The sequence below is a fragment of the Tachysurus fulvidraco genome, chromosome 25 (assembly GCF_022655615.1).
Source record: "Tachysurus fulvidraco isolate hzauxx_2018 chromosome 25, HZAU_PFXX_2.0, whole genome shotgun sequence".
NCBI lineage: Eukaryota > Metazoa > Chordata > Actinopteri > Siluriformes > Bagridae > Tachysurus > Tachysurus fulvidraco.
The window spans coordinates 747,984-760,483 of record NC_062542.1 but is presented as its reverse complement, the minus strand read 5'-3'; the positions used below and the strand labels follow the sequence as shown (position 1 = coordinate 760,483).

The following is a 12,500-nucleotide window of genomic DNA, read 5'->3' as shown; positions in this document are numbered from 1 at the left end:
ATCTCAACATCAAGAAAGAGTTTACAGATTATTATTCGATTCTCTGTGTTCCACAGGCCACACCATGAGGCTCCGTTACAAACCAAGACCAACGAGGAAATGTTTCCAACTTCATCCAAATCTCTTTACAGATAAATAATCAGCAGCAGGATGGAGGCTGTGCTCCAATATCAGTATCTGTGTGCTAACTAGTGTGCTGGACTACATGAGCACGGTCACAAGACCAGGAGCACACGCCGTGTCCCAAACCACATCATCTCCACATCAGCACTACATAGACACGAACCACAGGAACAATACAAGTGACCAGGATACATGACAAACCACACGGCCTATTCACTGTACAAGCCAAATAAACACCGTCACCTGTCCACTGTAGGTGTGGCACTGCGTGTGGCTCTGGGTGTGGCTGTGGCACTGTGTGTGGCTGTGGCTCTGTGTGTGGCTGTGGGTGTGGCTCTGTGTGTGGCTGTGGGTGTGGCTGTAGCTGTGGCTCTGTGTGTGGCTGTGGCTCTGTGTGTGGCTGTGGGTGTGGCTGTGGCGTGTGGCTCTGTGTATGGCTGTGGCTCTGTGTGTGGCTGTGGCCCAAACCACACACTGTTCACTGAATAGTCACAAATGCAAACGTACTTTAAAAAGCATGACGTCATGAAGCATTAACTCACCACTTCTGCCAATTTTACAAAAAATCTGCTAAAGTTCAGGTTGGAGTTCGGTACAGTGAACAATCGACACGAAGTTCTCTCTGGTTCTGCTGTGGTAGTGGAGTTATATACCGCCTCCTGGGTGGCCATCGCTCCTGGAAATCTAACGAGGAAAAATTAGCTTTTAGTTTAGCATTGTAACTAAACTGCACCAGTGATGAATGTGCAACAAACAGGTTTATAAGAAATGTGTTTACAGTCAGCATGTCTGAGCTTACGGCTTGTTATAAAACCTTTACAGTATAGTGGAAACCATGGACACAATAATCGTGACATTAGGTCAGTGTGTTAAAGTTACCAATACTATTTCAGTTGCCTAGCAACAGTGTTCTCACAATTGTAATCATAATCTCACAGAAACTTAACTATACTCGCTAACTGCACACTTGTGAACATCCCATTTGTTATGGGAACAAATTCCGGCTGCTGTCTGAAAAAACGTGACAGAAAGAACTGAAAACGTGAAAAACAGCACTATTGCGTCACAACAACCTTGACCTGTGATTGGTCAACAGGATCAGAAGCTGCTTTACTATTGGCTCGCTCTGATCGGCCTCGGATGTAAAGACGTTTAATAAACAAACTGAAAAGTTCACGACTTCTGGTGGTCCTAAAGGAGTCGATACAAAACTCACAACTTTACAGTTTATTGTGACGTCACTAAGTGTCGTCTGTAACAGCAAACTTTTACAGCTCGACGTTAAGAGACAAAAAAACACCTTTTTAAGTGACAAACAGGAGACAGCAGACGTGCAGGAAATGAAGTTAAAGTGTCTAAACAAAAAGTGAACGTTACACAATCCGTAAATATAAAGAGGTTCAACAACAGCAGACAAACAAAACGCCACGAGACAACACAAAAGAAACCGGAAGTGAAAGTAAAGCGCACGCGCCTACAAAACAAAGCACGCGCAGGAAACATTTGGCTATAAGATTATTATAAATTGCGGAAAGTGACGAGTGTAAAGATTATTAAACATTTACCTTTTCTTTTTGTCTCTCTTTTTCTTCTTCTCTCTCTCTTTCTCTCACTCACTCACTCACTCACTCACTCCCTCCCAGACTGCTTCCGTGTATCTAATGTTTACCGTAAAGAATGGAGAAGTTTTCCCTCCCAGACGGGGATCTCCTTCTCACACACACACACACACACACACACACACACACACACACACACACACACACACACTCTCTCTCTCTCTCTCTCTCTCTCTCTCTCTCTCTCTCTCTCTCTCTCTCTCTCTCTCTCTCTCTCACACACACACACACACTCTCTCTCTCTCTCTCTCTCTCTCTCACACACACTCTCTCTCTCTCTCTCTCTCTCTCTCTCTCACACACACACACACACACACACACTCTCTCTCTCTCTCTCTCTCTCTCTCTCTCTCACACACACACACACACACACACACACACTCTCTCTCTCTCTCTCTCTCTCTCTCTCACACACTCTCTCTCTCTCTCTCTCTCTCTCTCACACACACACACACACTCTCTCTCTCTCTCTCTCTCTCTCTCTCTCTCACACAGACACACACACACGCTCACTCACAGACATACACATATATACACACACACACACACACACACACACACACATTCTGTAAATAAAGGTGTGGTAAATATTGTTTACTTTCGTGCGGCTTTATTTACCCTCAACTTTGTCTCAGATGTTCACTTCATCATGCAGTTTTTTTAAACTTTATGCTCTCTGACTAAACAATGTTCATTTGTCCTCAAATCTGAACTGAGGAGATGAAAAAATAAAGAAATGTCCTTAAAATAAATGCAATGTGTCCCCAAGCTTAAAATGTAACAGCAGACGACAAAAAACGTTGTAGAATTTTTAAATATAATAATAAGAATTAATTTATTATTATTATTATTATTATTATTATTATTATTATTATTATTATTATTATTATTAACTAGCCAAGTTTTGTAAAAGCTGAACATTTTTTCCCTTTATATAATGACTTAAGTCTACAACAATAACACTTAAAGTGATTTTGGCTTCAAAATATAAAAAAGAAAAGCAAACTAAAATCTTGTAATAAATATGAGACACAAATTCTAATAATTTAAATTGTGATTAAATGTTAAACCAGGGGGATGAATTACACCCATTTGCCCGTGAACATAAAGTGCAGCTTGTTCAATTTAACGATAAAAACTGAGGCTTTATTAAGTAAAACTCATCCTTTTAAAATAGATGAAACCTTAAGGTCCGTTCGCCTAATTCAAATATTTAAAACAGTCCTAAAAACTCATTTAAAATTGAATTAGAATATTAAAATGATAACATGTGATTAATGTAAAACTTGGGGATTAGTTACGTTCATTTGTCCCTCAAATCAGTGAAATTACAATGCATTCTGTCACCAATCTGTAAAAGAGAATATACAGATTTTAGTATGTTAATAAAAGTTCAAACAAAGGATCCAAACTAATCAATGTTTAAAAATATAAAGAATTTAAAACTAGAGAACACATAAAAGTTTGTATTTTGTTTTCAATCTTAAAACAGAGTAAACATTCTGATTTCTGTATTTAATCCCACATCTGAATTCCTTCTTGTTAATATTTTCCACACAGGAATCAGAGGCCTGAGGTCTCGTTACTGTTCTAATGACCTTGAAGTCTGCTGATACTTTAAAAGGTGAATGTCACATTGAATTAAAACCATTTTCTCAGAAAGCGGAAAGTGAGACACCATGACAAAGTGTCCCAAGAGGAAGTGTTTAAACAGGTTCAGTCTGTCAGATGGATAGTAAAACTGAAAGTAAAATTACATCGTGAAGAAATAGAAAACAATAATAAATGAAATAAAAACACATGCAGGAATTATTCATTGTAAACACTTAAAAAGGCGTAATTAAATACATACATATATACCTAGATAATATTATTATTATTAGCAATAATAGTAATAGTAGCATAATATTTAATAGTACCAAAATACTGGGTTTTTATATCAATTTAGTAAATAATTTAGTTAATTCAATATTTAAGTTCATATTCATTGGAAGGTATGGATTGTTGAAGAATTCCTTAGTACAACAGCGACCTCTAGCACTGATCTGAAACATTACACAATCATGTTACTTAAATTATTCATTGATGGTCATTGCAAGATATCACTGAAAACGATCAACACACGAAAGCGTTGTGCAAAAGAAGTGAATCATTTGCTTATCATGTGTCAGTGTCATGTGTGATTTAAAATTTAATACAGATGTTAGAAAGTTTAGCAGTCACATGTCCAGAGAAACAAATTTGTGAGGACGTGATGATCCAGCAGTTAATGCGCTGGGATCTTGATCAGAAGGTCGGGGTTCGAGTCCACAAGCTGCTGAGACATCAACGTTGGTTCCTTGGGCAAGATCCATAACCTCACCTGCTCCAGGGGCGCCATCCCTATGGCTTGACCCTGCGCTCTGACCCCATAACTTGGGATATGCGAAAACCCTGGGGCAAGTCGTGGCCTAATGGTTAGAGAGTCCGACTCGTAATCCACTGCTCCCCAGGAGCCGCAGCATAAATGGCTGCTGTAAGAAATAAAAATGTGTTGTGTAAAAATAAGACGATGATGTTGAAGATCTTAATAAATAACAAGAAGTTTATTCCAGCAAAGCAGTGACAAAATACATGGCGTACTTTGGGTTCGTCGGAGTCAATAAGAACACGAACCCAGAGCAAATCCTACTCACGCATTTTATACTGTTTTCCTCTTTGTAGTTTAACTGAGATTCTACTTTTGAAGGTGTATTGAGCGTAAGATCTGAGTGTCTCCCAAATGGCTGGGTCACACCTTGTTATTTAGCCAGATGTCTTTAAATGTTCATCTCGGTCACGCAGACCTTGTCTTGTTATTGTTACAATTGTTATCAGTCAAATGGTCACTTTAAATGGTAATCGTGGTCACGTAAACCCTTTATTCGTGATGTTCCCTGATGTCCTGCTGCCGCTCCCATATTTATAATTGAATCAGGTTTATACGCTTAGGGTCCTAACCGTATTACCTTATGGTACTTAAACCTTTTTAGGAATGAGCTCTTTTTAGATGTGTACCTTGGAGTGGAATTTGGGTGCAATTTCTGTAATTTCTTACAGTCCCCCCTTTGATGCTTTTGGCCCTGAAGCATCACATCACTTCCTTAATACAGATCACACATCCCATTTTTGGGCCGGTGCCCAGTGTCGGCGAAGCCCTGCCTTAGGTCGTTCCCCTTCGGCCCTCAGAGAATGTTACCCGTCATCGGAACTTCACCTCACGCACACTGGTTTTAGCTCCATTCCATAAGGCAAACTTATCACAGGTTTTCTACTTAAAATTTGGTTCTATGTAAAATATTACTTGGGTTTGGAGCAGAGACACACAGAAACCATCACAGCCAACGGGAACGTCCCACATTGATCATTGAATCATCTGCAATCTGCCGTTTCAATATGGTACACATACAGCATAACATAATGCATTGACAAAGAATGAGAAAGATGCATACACCAACAGCAGTTTTGAAAGTTACATCCCAAATCAGATCATAATAGGCAATAACCAATCACCATCATGCATTTGTTTCATCAAAACATCATCTTTTCCCACAAGACTTTGTTGAGCTTTGACAATATGGTCATCCTTTCTTTGCATTATGACATAATGACATTAACATATTATATAATAACACATTATTATATATTTTGGTAACTCAAAATCAAATTCTGGTACATCTTCCTCAAAGACTAATTGTCTGCTGGATTCAAGGACATTGTCTGTAGAGTGGAATTAACATATGGACAGTAATATTTTCCTATGGACCAAGCTGTCTCTGGAATCATACAAAGTAAAGTAACCTTAATCGGACAAAGTGTTATCATGTGGTTATCATTAACAAAGATAGAAAAGTGATCATGAGTTGTGGTGACACATGTTTCCTGTGTGAAACTATTACTCTTGTAACCTTATTGTGGACATGTGTGAGATCGGTTTCACAAGCCTCATGATTAGTGTGTAGTGCCCCACATAATGGTTGTTTTTCAAACTTGCAAATAAAACCAATGTAGTTTTGTCCCAGTGTTCTAAGTCCAGTCCTCGCCATTCTCCTGATGGTAACTGTGTGATAAACCTAAAAGTCCTTAAATCCATTCTTTAATCCATTCTTCTGTAATATTCCCAAATTGTCTATGCTTAGAATCCTTTCAAACAATTTTTCAAGTCCTTTCCAATCCTTGAGATTACTTACTTGAAGATGTTCTCTGAGGAGGTGATGAACTGGTTCCGACATCACTGCGATACCTCAGGAACGCTGTTGTCAAGAAGACCTTATACATTCCTGTTACACTGTTCATCTGGGTCTGGAGATCAGGCTGTAAGGTTCACCAAGACCGGAACCTGGATCCATTGTAGATAAGCACTTTAGGACAGCGTTGGGCACTGCTGTACCTTTAATGCTGTCACGAGAACTGCCTTCCTAGTCCATCCCCACATCTATTTCTTTTTGACCTGAAAAACAGTTGAAAACATTTTGAAATTTATACCCCCCCCCTTTTTTTTAAAACACAGCACACACAAAAAACATTACAAACACATACAACATAAGCTTGCCTATTTACACGGCCCTGATGACTGCCATCAGTTTTTTATGATATTAATTGACCTATGTGGAATGATCTCTTACCAGGTTGACGGTTTTTAGTTCTGTGATGTGAATTTCTGCATGGTCTCTCCCGGTGAGCAGAACATGGGCCCTCATTTTGGTCATTCTTTACCACGACGTCATCACTACTGTCAAATTTGTGATGGTGCACATTCTGACCAGAATGTATTCTGTTTTTCTGACTTTGCCAAATTTGTTGAGTAGTTTGGTGAACAACACCAGGCCAGGAGTTACACAGATGTTTGAGCTTCGTCCTCAGTCTGTTTACTGTAGCCTGTAACTGGTGTAAATCTGTTTTGGGGCCTGATCTCTTAAGGGAAAATTTGCATTCCCTTGAAATATGTCCCTCATTGCCACATGAATAACACACCAGGAGGTTATCAGGGTTACGAGGGGGTAGTCTTTCCTTTCTATCTGCAGTAGTGTAGTTCTCATTTTTCACAAGAAATCTGGCTGGTGCTATTCTTATTGAGATTTTTAACACCTACTGCTGACACAGGATGGGACTCTTTGTCTTAGCATTGTTGTTGAAAAACTGTCATTTTAGCAATGATGTTGTTATAATCAGACAGATGGGTTACAAACATCGACACAGCAGAACGGGTGAGTGAGTCACATTTGTTAATCAAAGCAGATTTAAAACTGACATCATTCGGAGTGATGTCAGGATTGCCACTGAAAGTTTTAAATGTCTCCAATAATCGCTGTGAGAATGCCCTGGGGTGCTCCCTGTCCTCATGTGTACATCAGATATCTTATCCCAGTCACCTGGCATTACACCTAGGACTTCAAGCAGTGCTTGTTTCCTCTCTAACTTATCGTCAGTTCTAGTTTTGACTTTCTCATTTAACGCTCCAGACAAAGTGTCAGGCAAACACACAGTTAACAACACACACACATCACCAGCTGTGGATTTGTAAATGTCAGCATATAGCTCGAAAACCTTCAGAAAGTCTAATGGATCTTGTTTGGCGGGATCAAATTTACCAATACTTTTAATCACAGCTTGTAGCTCACTGGGTTTAAACCCTCTTACCACAGTAGAGGTCACTGGTTCCTCCGTTTCTTCACTAGCACACATAGTTGTAGTCAAGTGAACTGGAGCCATGGGGAACTTAACTGTACAGTCAGAGTATTTACTGCTGACTGACTGAGAATCTCTGTCTGAGTTCTCATCACTGTTTAACAACTCAGGAACCTGATTACTCCACATGCCACATACAGATGTCTTACTGCTGCTAGTTTCAGTTGTGCCATTTTTTATCAGGAATTGACAAACAGACTTTGCTTCCTGTAAATCTTTGAACAATGTTTCCACAGATGAACTAAACATGCTTAGTTTTGTTATGTTAGTTTTACGGCGTGCAATCTCACTCTGCATCCTAATCTGTTCTTCTTTCACTCATCTGGTAATCTCTTTTAGATATTATCCCATCATCTAGTCGAGATTGCAGTTGCTCATTTTCAGCCTTCAATGCATTTAAAGCCTTTCTAGTGACTTTGTACGATGCAAGAACTGCTTGCAGTGCATTGGCAATCTGTCCTTTTTTTGTTCTTGGGCATTTTAGGGTCATTTTCAAACTTAGAAATAGCCCTCATACTCATACGGTATATCAACCATGTTCTCTATTCCATCAAACATTCCCTGAGAACCGTGTTTAGCGATGTACTTAACAATCAGCTGTTCCATTTTTACAAACTCACAGCTTTCCTTAAATCTAAGTCTTTAAACTTTACACAGTTTCTGTGACTACAAGCTATGTAGTTAAGCGTTAGTCTATCTATTCACAGCTCCAGTACTTCGGACAAAAATGAACAAAACGTCGGGCTTTTAAACTCAAAAGTCTCACTGCTTCGGACACAGACACACTCTGTCTGGCCTCGAGGTGGCCTAATGGTTAGAGAGTCTGATTCGTAACCCAAAGGTTGTGGGTTCGAGTCTCGGGCCGGCCACGACTGAGGTGCCCTTGAGCAAGGCCCCGAACACCCACCCAGCAGCATAAATGGCTGCCCACTGCTCCGGGTGTGTGTGTTCACTGCTGTGTGTGTGTGTGTGTGTGTGTGTGTGCACTTTGGATGGGTCAAATGCAGAGAACAAACTCAGAGTATGGCCGTATGTCACGTCACTTTCACTTTACAGTAACACTTAACACTCACAACTCTCACAAACACTTTAAAATGCAACACAGTCACAGTTCGTCGGACAAAACCACAGTACGTCGGGTTTCTTTGCGTTAAAGCCAAACCGGTTACTTCACCACAGCACATGGACTTAAACCGTAAGTTTAACCCACTGTGACAGTCAGACAACACCACACTACCGCGGGTTATTGCTTTACACCCTACAGAGCCGCGTGCGTCGGGATCTTTACACCAATGGCGAAAGTTTGACTTTGACATTGGTGGGGACATAATTTACTTGACCTTGGTGGGGACATAATTTACTTGACATTGGTGGGGACAACATTCCCCGTATTTTGTGCATAAAACTGTTGTTATAAGAATACTTTCTTCCTCACATACCGGTAACCTGCATAATCATGTTGCATACAACGGAATATAGCTGCAGCCGAACTCAACACATTAGCGAGAAAGACAAAGCCAATCAAACAGCGACGTGGGTTAGAGAGGCGGGACTCAAAAAAGGCAAAGGCCAATCATTTTAGAGAGGTGAGTTACAGAGGCGGGATTCATAGCAGGGGGTAAATCTGTTAACCTTTCGTGTTCCACAAGTTGCGTTATTTTTTACAGAACGCTGTTGTAAAATATTTTAATCTTATTTAATGATTCCTGGATAAATGTTAAATGAAATAAGTAAAAAAGCACAAGACACAGATTGATATCAGTGGTTATGTATAAATGTATATATATAGGCTTGGTCGAATTATTGCTAGGGACAATTGAGTGTTCCCTGGATATATTGGTAGGGACATGTCCCCACCGTCCCTACACAAATCGACGCCCTTGGAATGACATGATAAACTGATTATAGTTTAAAGTTGTGCAGGTTTAATTCATGTACATGAGTCGATTTGATCGATTCACATGAAACGAATCTGGATCTCTCTCTCTAGGCAAAGCATCATGCCTATATTTTGTACATAGGAATCATGGGGCTTCATGTAACCAAACATAGGAGCTTATAAGCAGTGTTGATCATGGGGCTTCATGTAACCAAACATAGGAGCTTATAAGCAGTGTTGATCATGGGGCTTCATGTAACCAAACATAGGAGCTTATAAGCAGTGTTGATGAGTCAGTAATCTTGCTTTAGCAATGAGAAGGTTAGTTTTTTCCACTTGAGGTTAAAGAGTTCAGCCCCAAACACCTCACAACTGTCACATCTGTCACCCTTCTGTACAAGTGAGATTCAGAAGGAGACATTGGTCTTATTCATGGACCTGGGCAGAGGAGAGTCCTGTGAGGAACCTTTCCAGCAGAGAAACACTAACAGGTCTGAAGACTGAACACTAGTGAGGATTCTTTAGCATTTTCTAGCACTGTACACCTTAAACACCAGCTGCAGTTTCCTTTCTTCTGCTTTGCTCTTCCTGTGGAATTTTTCCGGCTGTTGTTGAGTCCTATCCTGTGACTACACGACAGACTAAAACATGCTCAGGTAGATACATCTTTTATGTTTGAATCTAACCTTTAAACAGAGTCTAAAGCAGTGTTCAAACGAGGCATTAAACACTAGATTGTTGTGCAATAGTATAAGTATGAGATTCATCACTGCAGTGGGTTTTTCTATAAGCAGATTGTAGGCGGTTTTGCTTCATATAAACTAATACCATGTTTCAGTAAGTGAATGCAGGGCACATGATTTATAGAACGGTTTAAAAACATCATAAACACATTTTGGACAGATTCACATTTATTGTAACTTTTATACTGTAACTCGAGATTTCTCATCAGCTCAATAAAAAAAATAAACACTTTTAATGGTATAAAAAAAAGGTTCATTCTTTGTTAAATCCCACCTCAATGCTGCAGTGTATAAGACTTAAAATAAGAAACACGGTTTATAAAATACTGACTTTAAATTCTAATTATAAACTTCAGGAATGCAACAAAATGCTGAATCATCTTTCACTCTGAGTCGATCCTGAACTCCGAAATAACACTGTTCAAAAATCCTCAGCAGCTTTTCCTTCCACCTCACTAACAAGCAACGATTGAGCAATTCCTCTTCTGGGCACACGCACACACACACACACACACACACACACACAAACAAGCTATGATGTTTAAGAAATGCTGACTTGCACCATAGGCCACGCCCACAGGCCACAACAGCGGCGTTCGCTACACATACACAACAGACAAACTCCAAAGAGACACAGACGACTGCTGGTGTGAAATGTAGAATGAATGGAAATGAGTCCAAACTGTATGAGCTGCAGTGTTCAGGACGAGGACGAGCTCTCGGCACACTGAACAAACTCTATACGAGAACAGATCACTTGTGACTTTGGACTGGATCCCGTTACACACCAATACCTGCACATCAGAATAACAGAGAGCACATTAAAAAAAATATGAAAATTGTATTTCACAAAAATTCACAAATAAAACCTGACTGTGGAATAAAACCTCACTGTGTCAGATATTTTCAGATTATAAGCTGCATTGTCACTAAACTATGTTAAGGAAAAGGTTTTCGCTCCATCAGTCAGTTCACTGTTCACTGTATAAATCCCTGCATGGCTACAGTCTGTAAACATGAAGGAAAAACAGACGATGGAGACTCACTGGTTTGCTGAGAGCCACAATTGACTTTGTTCGATGTCAATAAACTGATCACAAAAAGAAAAGTTGCAATAAATCCAAAAACCTGAAAGAAATAAAAATAAAAAAAAGAGATTAGCAAAAGAGTTTGAACGAGCATGTGGTCAAGGAAAAGGTTATAATCACCTTCATTTAACCTTCATTTAACCTTCACTTAAGTGAAATCAGACTAAAAATCCTTTAAATACTCACCCATGGCTGTGAGGTGAAGCTCAACAGCTACTAATGTACTATAAAAACAGCTACCAATGTACTATAACAACATCTACTAATGTACTATAACAACATCTACTAATGTACTATAAAAACAGCTACCAATGTACTATAACAACAGCTACTAATGTACTATAACAACAGCTACCAATGTACTATAACAACAGCTACCAATGTACTATAACAACATCTACTAATGTACTATAAAAACAGCTACCAATGATAAAACCTTCAAAAATCAGTTCTGAAAAGTGATCTGTAGATATTTGTGTAAGTCAATCTGAACTACGGTGTAAAAACCTTGATGTTCTTCATCCTAATTAAAAATCTAACAAAATTCAGAGAGTTTAAAACATTAACTCATAATGATACTATTACTATTTATAACCTTAAATTAGTAATGGGCGATATAAACGATATACGATATAAACGATACAACATTGGCCTACGATAGAGATTTTAATTCTATTGCACTATCGCGATAATGCATGTTGATGACGCAATCTACCCGCGAAATTTAGAGCCACGAGCAACGAATCATCATATTCGTCATCTTGAATAAACATGGCTGAAAGCGTCAGCGAAACAGAGGAGCTCGTTAAAAAGACCGGTGCAACATCTATTATTGGTTTGGATTTAAGCCGTCCGACGAGCAGCAGAAAAATATACTCTGTAGAGTGTGTGGGGCAAAAGTTCCAGCTAAGAGCGGTAACACGACTAATCTGTTCTACCACCTCAAAACTAAACATGTCGTTGAATACCAACGGCAATGCAGCCGACCGCAAGATCCAGTACGAAGAACGCATGAGAGAAAATACAGGAACTGATCCAAACCTCAATCTAACAGTCATTTTCAAAAGGTACTCCTTATATTTGGAAGAGCTAACAGGCTAACGCTAGCGCTAACATGCTAACACCAGACAGTTTTTCCTGTGCTTTGCATATTTTGTGTCCTTTAAGAAAATAACTACATTTGCACTTTTTACTGTATATATGGCATGGCACTACTGTAAAGAAACTTTTATACTTTAAAAATTCTCTTTTAGTTGACGTATATGTTCCTTATACTGAAAGTATTTTACTTATTTATTTTGTGCTTTCATTTAGCACTTGTTTTCATTTGAAGTATGTGCAC

The 12,500-nt window shown here is 39.3% G+C and overlaps 2 protein-coding genes and 1 long non-coding RNA gene across 5 annotated transcripts in view; all 3 read right to left on the bottom strand.

The window, feature by feature from the left end:
- Window positions 1-1,839, bottom strand: part of cmtm6 (CKLF-like MARVEL transmembrane domain containing 6) — a 9,397-nt gene extending 7,558 nt beyond the window's left edge. The window contains exons 1-2 of one of the 2 annotated variants that reach the window (XM_027154062.2): window positions 1,689-1,839; window positions 666-807 (exon numbers count right to left, since the gene is read on the bottom strand). In XM_027154062.2, the coding sequence (XP_027009863.1) occupies window positions 666-794 (129 nt within the window). In that variant the 5' untranslated portion in view covers window positions 795-807; window positions 1,689-1,839. Of the gene's footprint in view, window positions 1-665; window positions 808-1,423; window positions 1,546-1,688 lie in introns of those variants that run through there. The other variant, XM_027154005.2, reaches the window with a different exon arrangement.
- A 1,355-nt stretch (window positions 1,840-3,194) lies between these two features.
- On the bottom strand, window positions 3,195-8,344 carry LOC113647425. Of its 2 annotated transcripts, XR_003441676.2 has the most exons (3): window positions 6,386-8,344; window positions 5,951-6,210; window positions 3,195-4,255 (listed from the first exon to the last, which is right to left on the bottom strand). It is a non-coding gene; the product is annotated as an uncharacterized LOC113647425 (long non-coding RNA). The 2 variants fall into 2 exon arrangements; XR_003441668.2 differs by having other exon boundaries at window positions 5,951-8,344.
- A 1,876-nt stretch (window positions 8,345-10,220) lies between these two features.
- cmtm7 (CKLF-like MARVEL transmembrane domain containing 7) overlaps window positions 10,221-12,500 on the bottom strand; it is a 15,296-nt gene continuing 13,016 nt past the window's right edge. The window contains exons 5-6 of the mRNA XM_047808750.1: window positions 11,117-11,198; window positions 10,221-10,864 (exon numbers count right to left, since the gene is read on the bottom strand). Of these exons, the coding sequence (XP_047664706.1) occupies window positions 10,851-10,864; window positions 11,117-11,198 (96 nt within the window). The 3' untranslated portion in view covers window positions 10,221-10,850. The remainder of the gene's footprint in view (window positions 10,865-11,116; window positions 11,199-12,500) is intronic.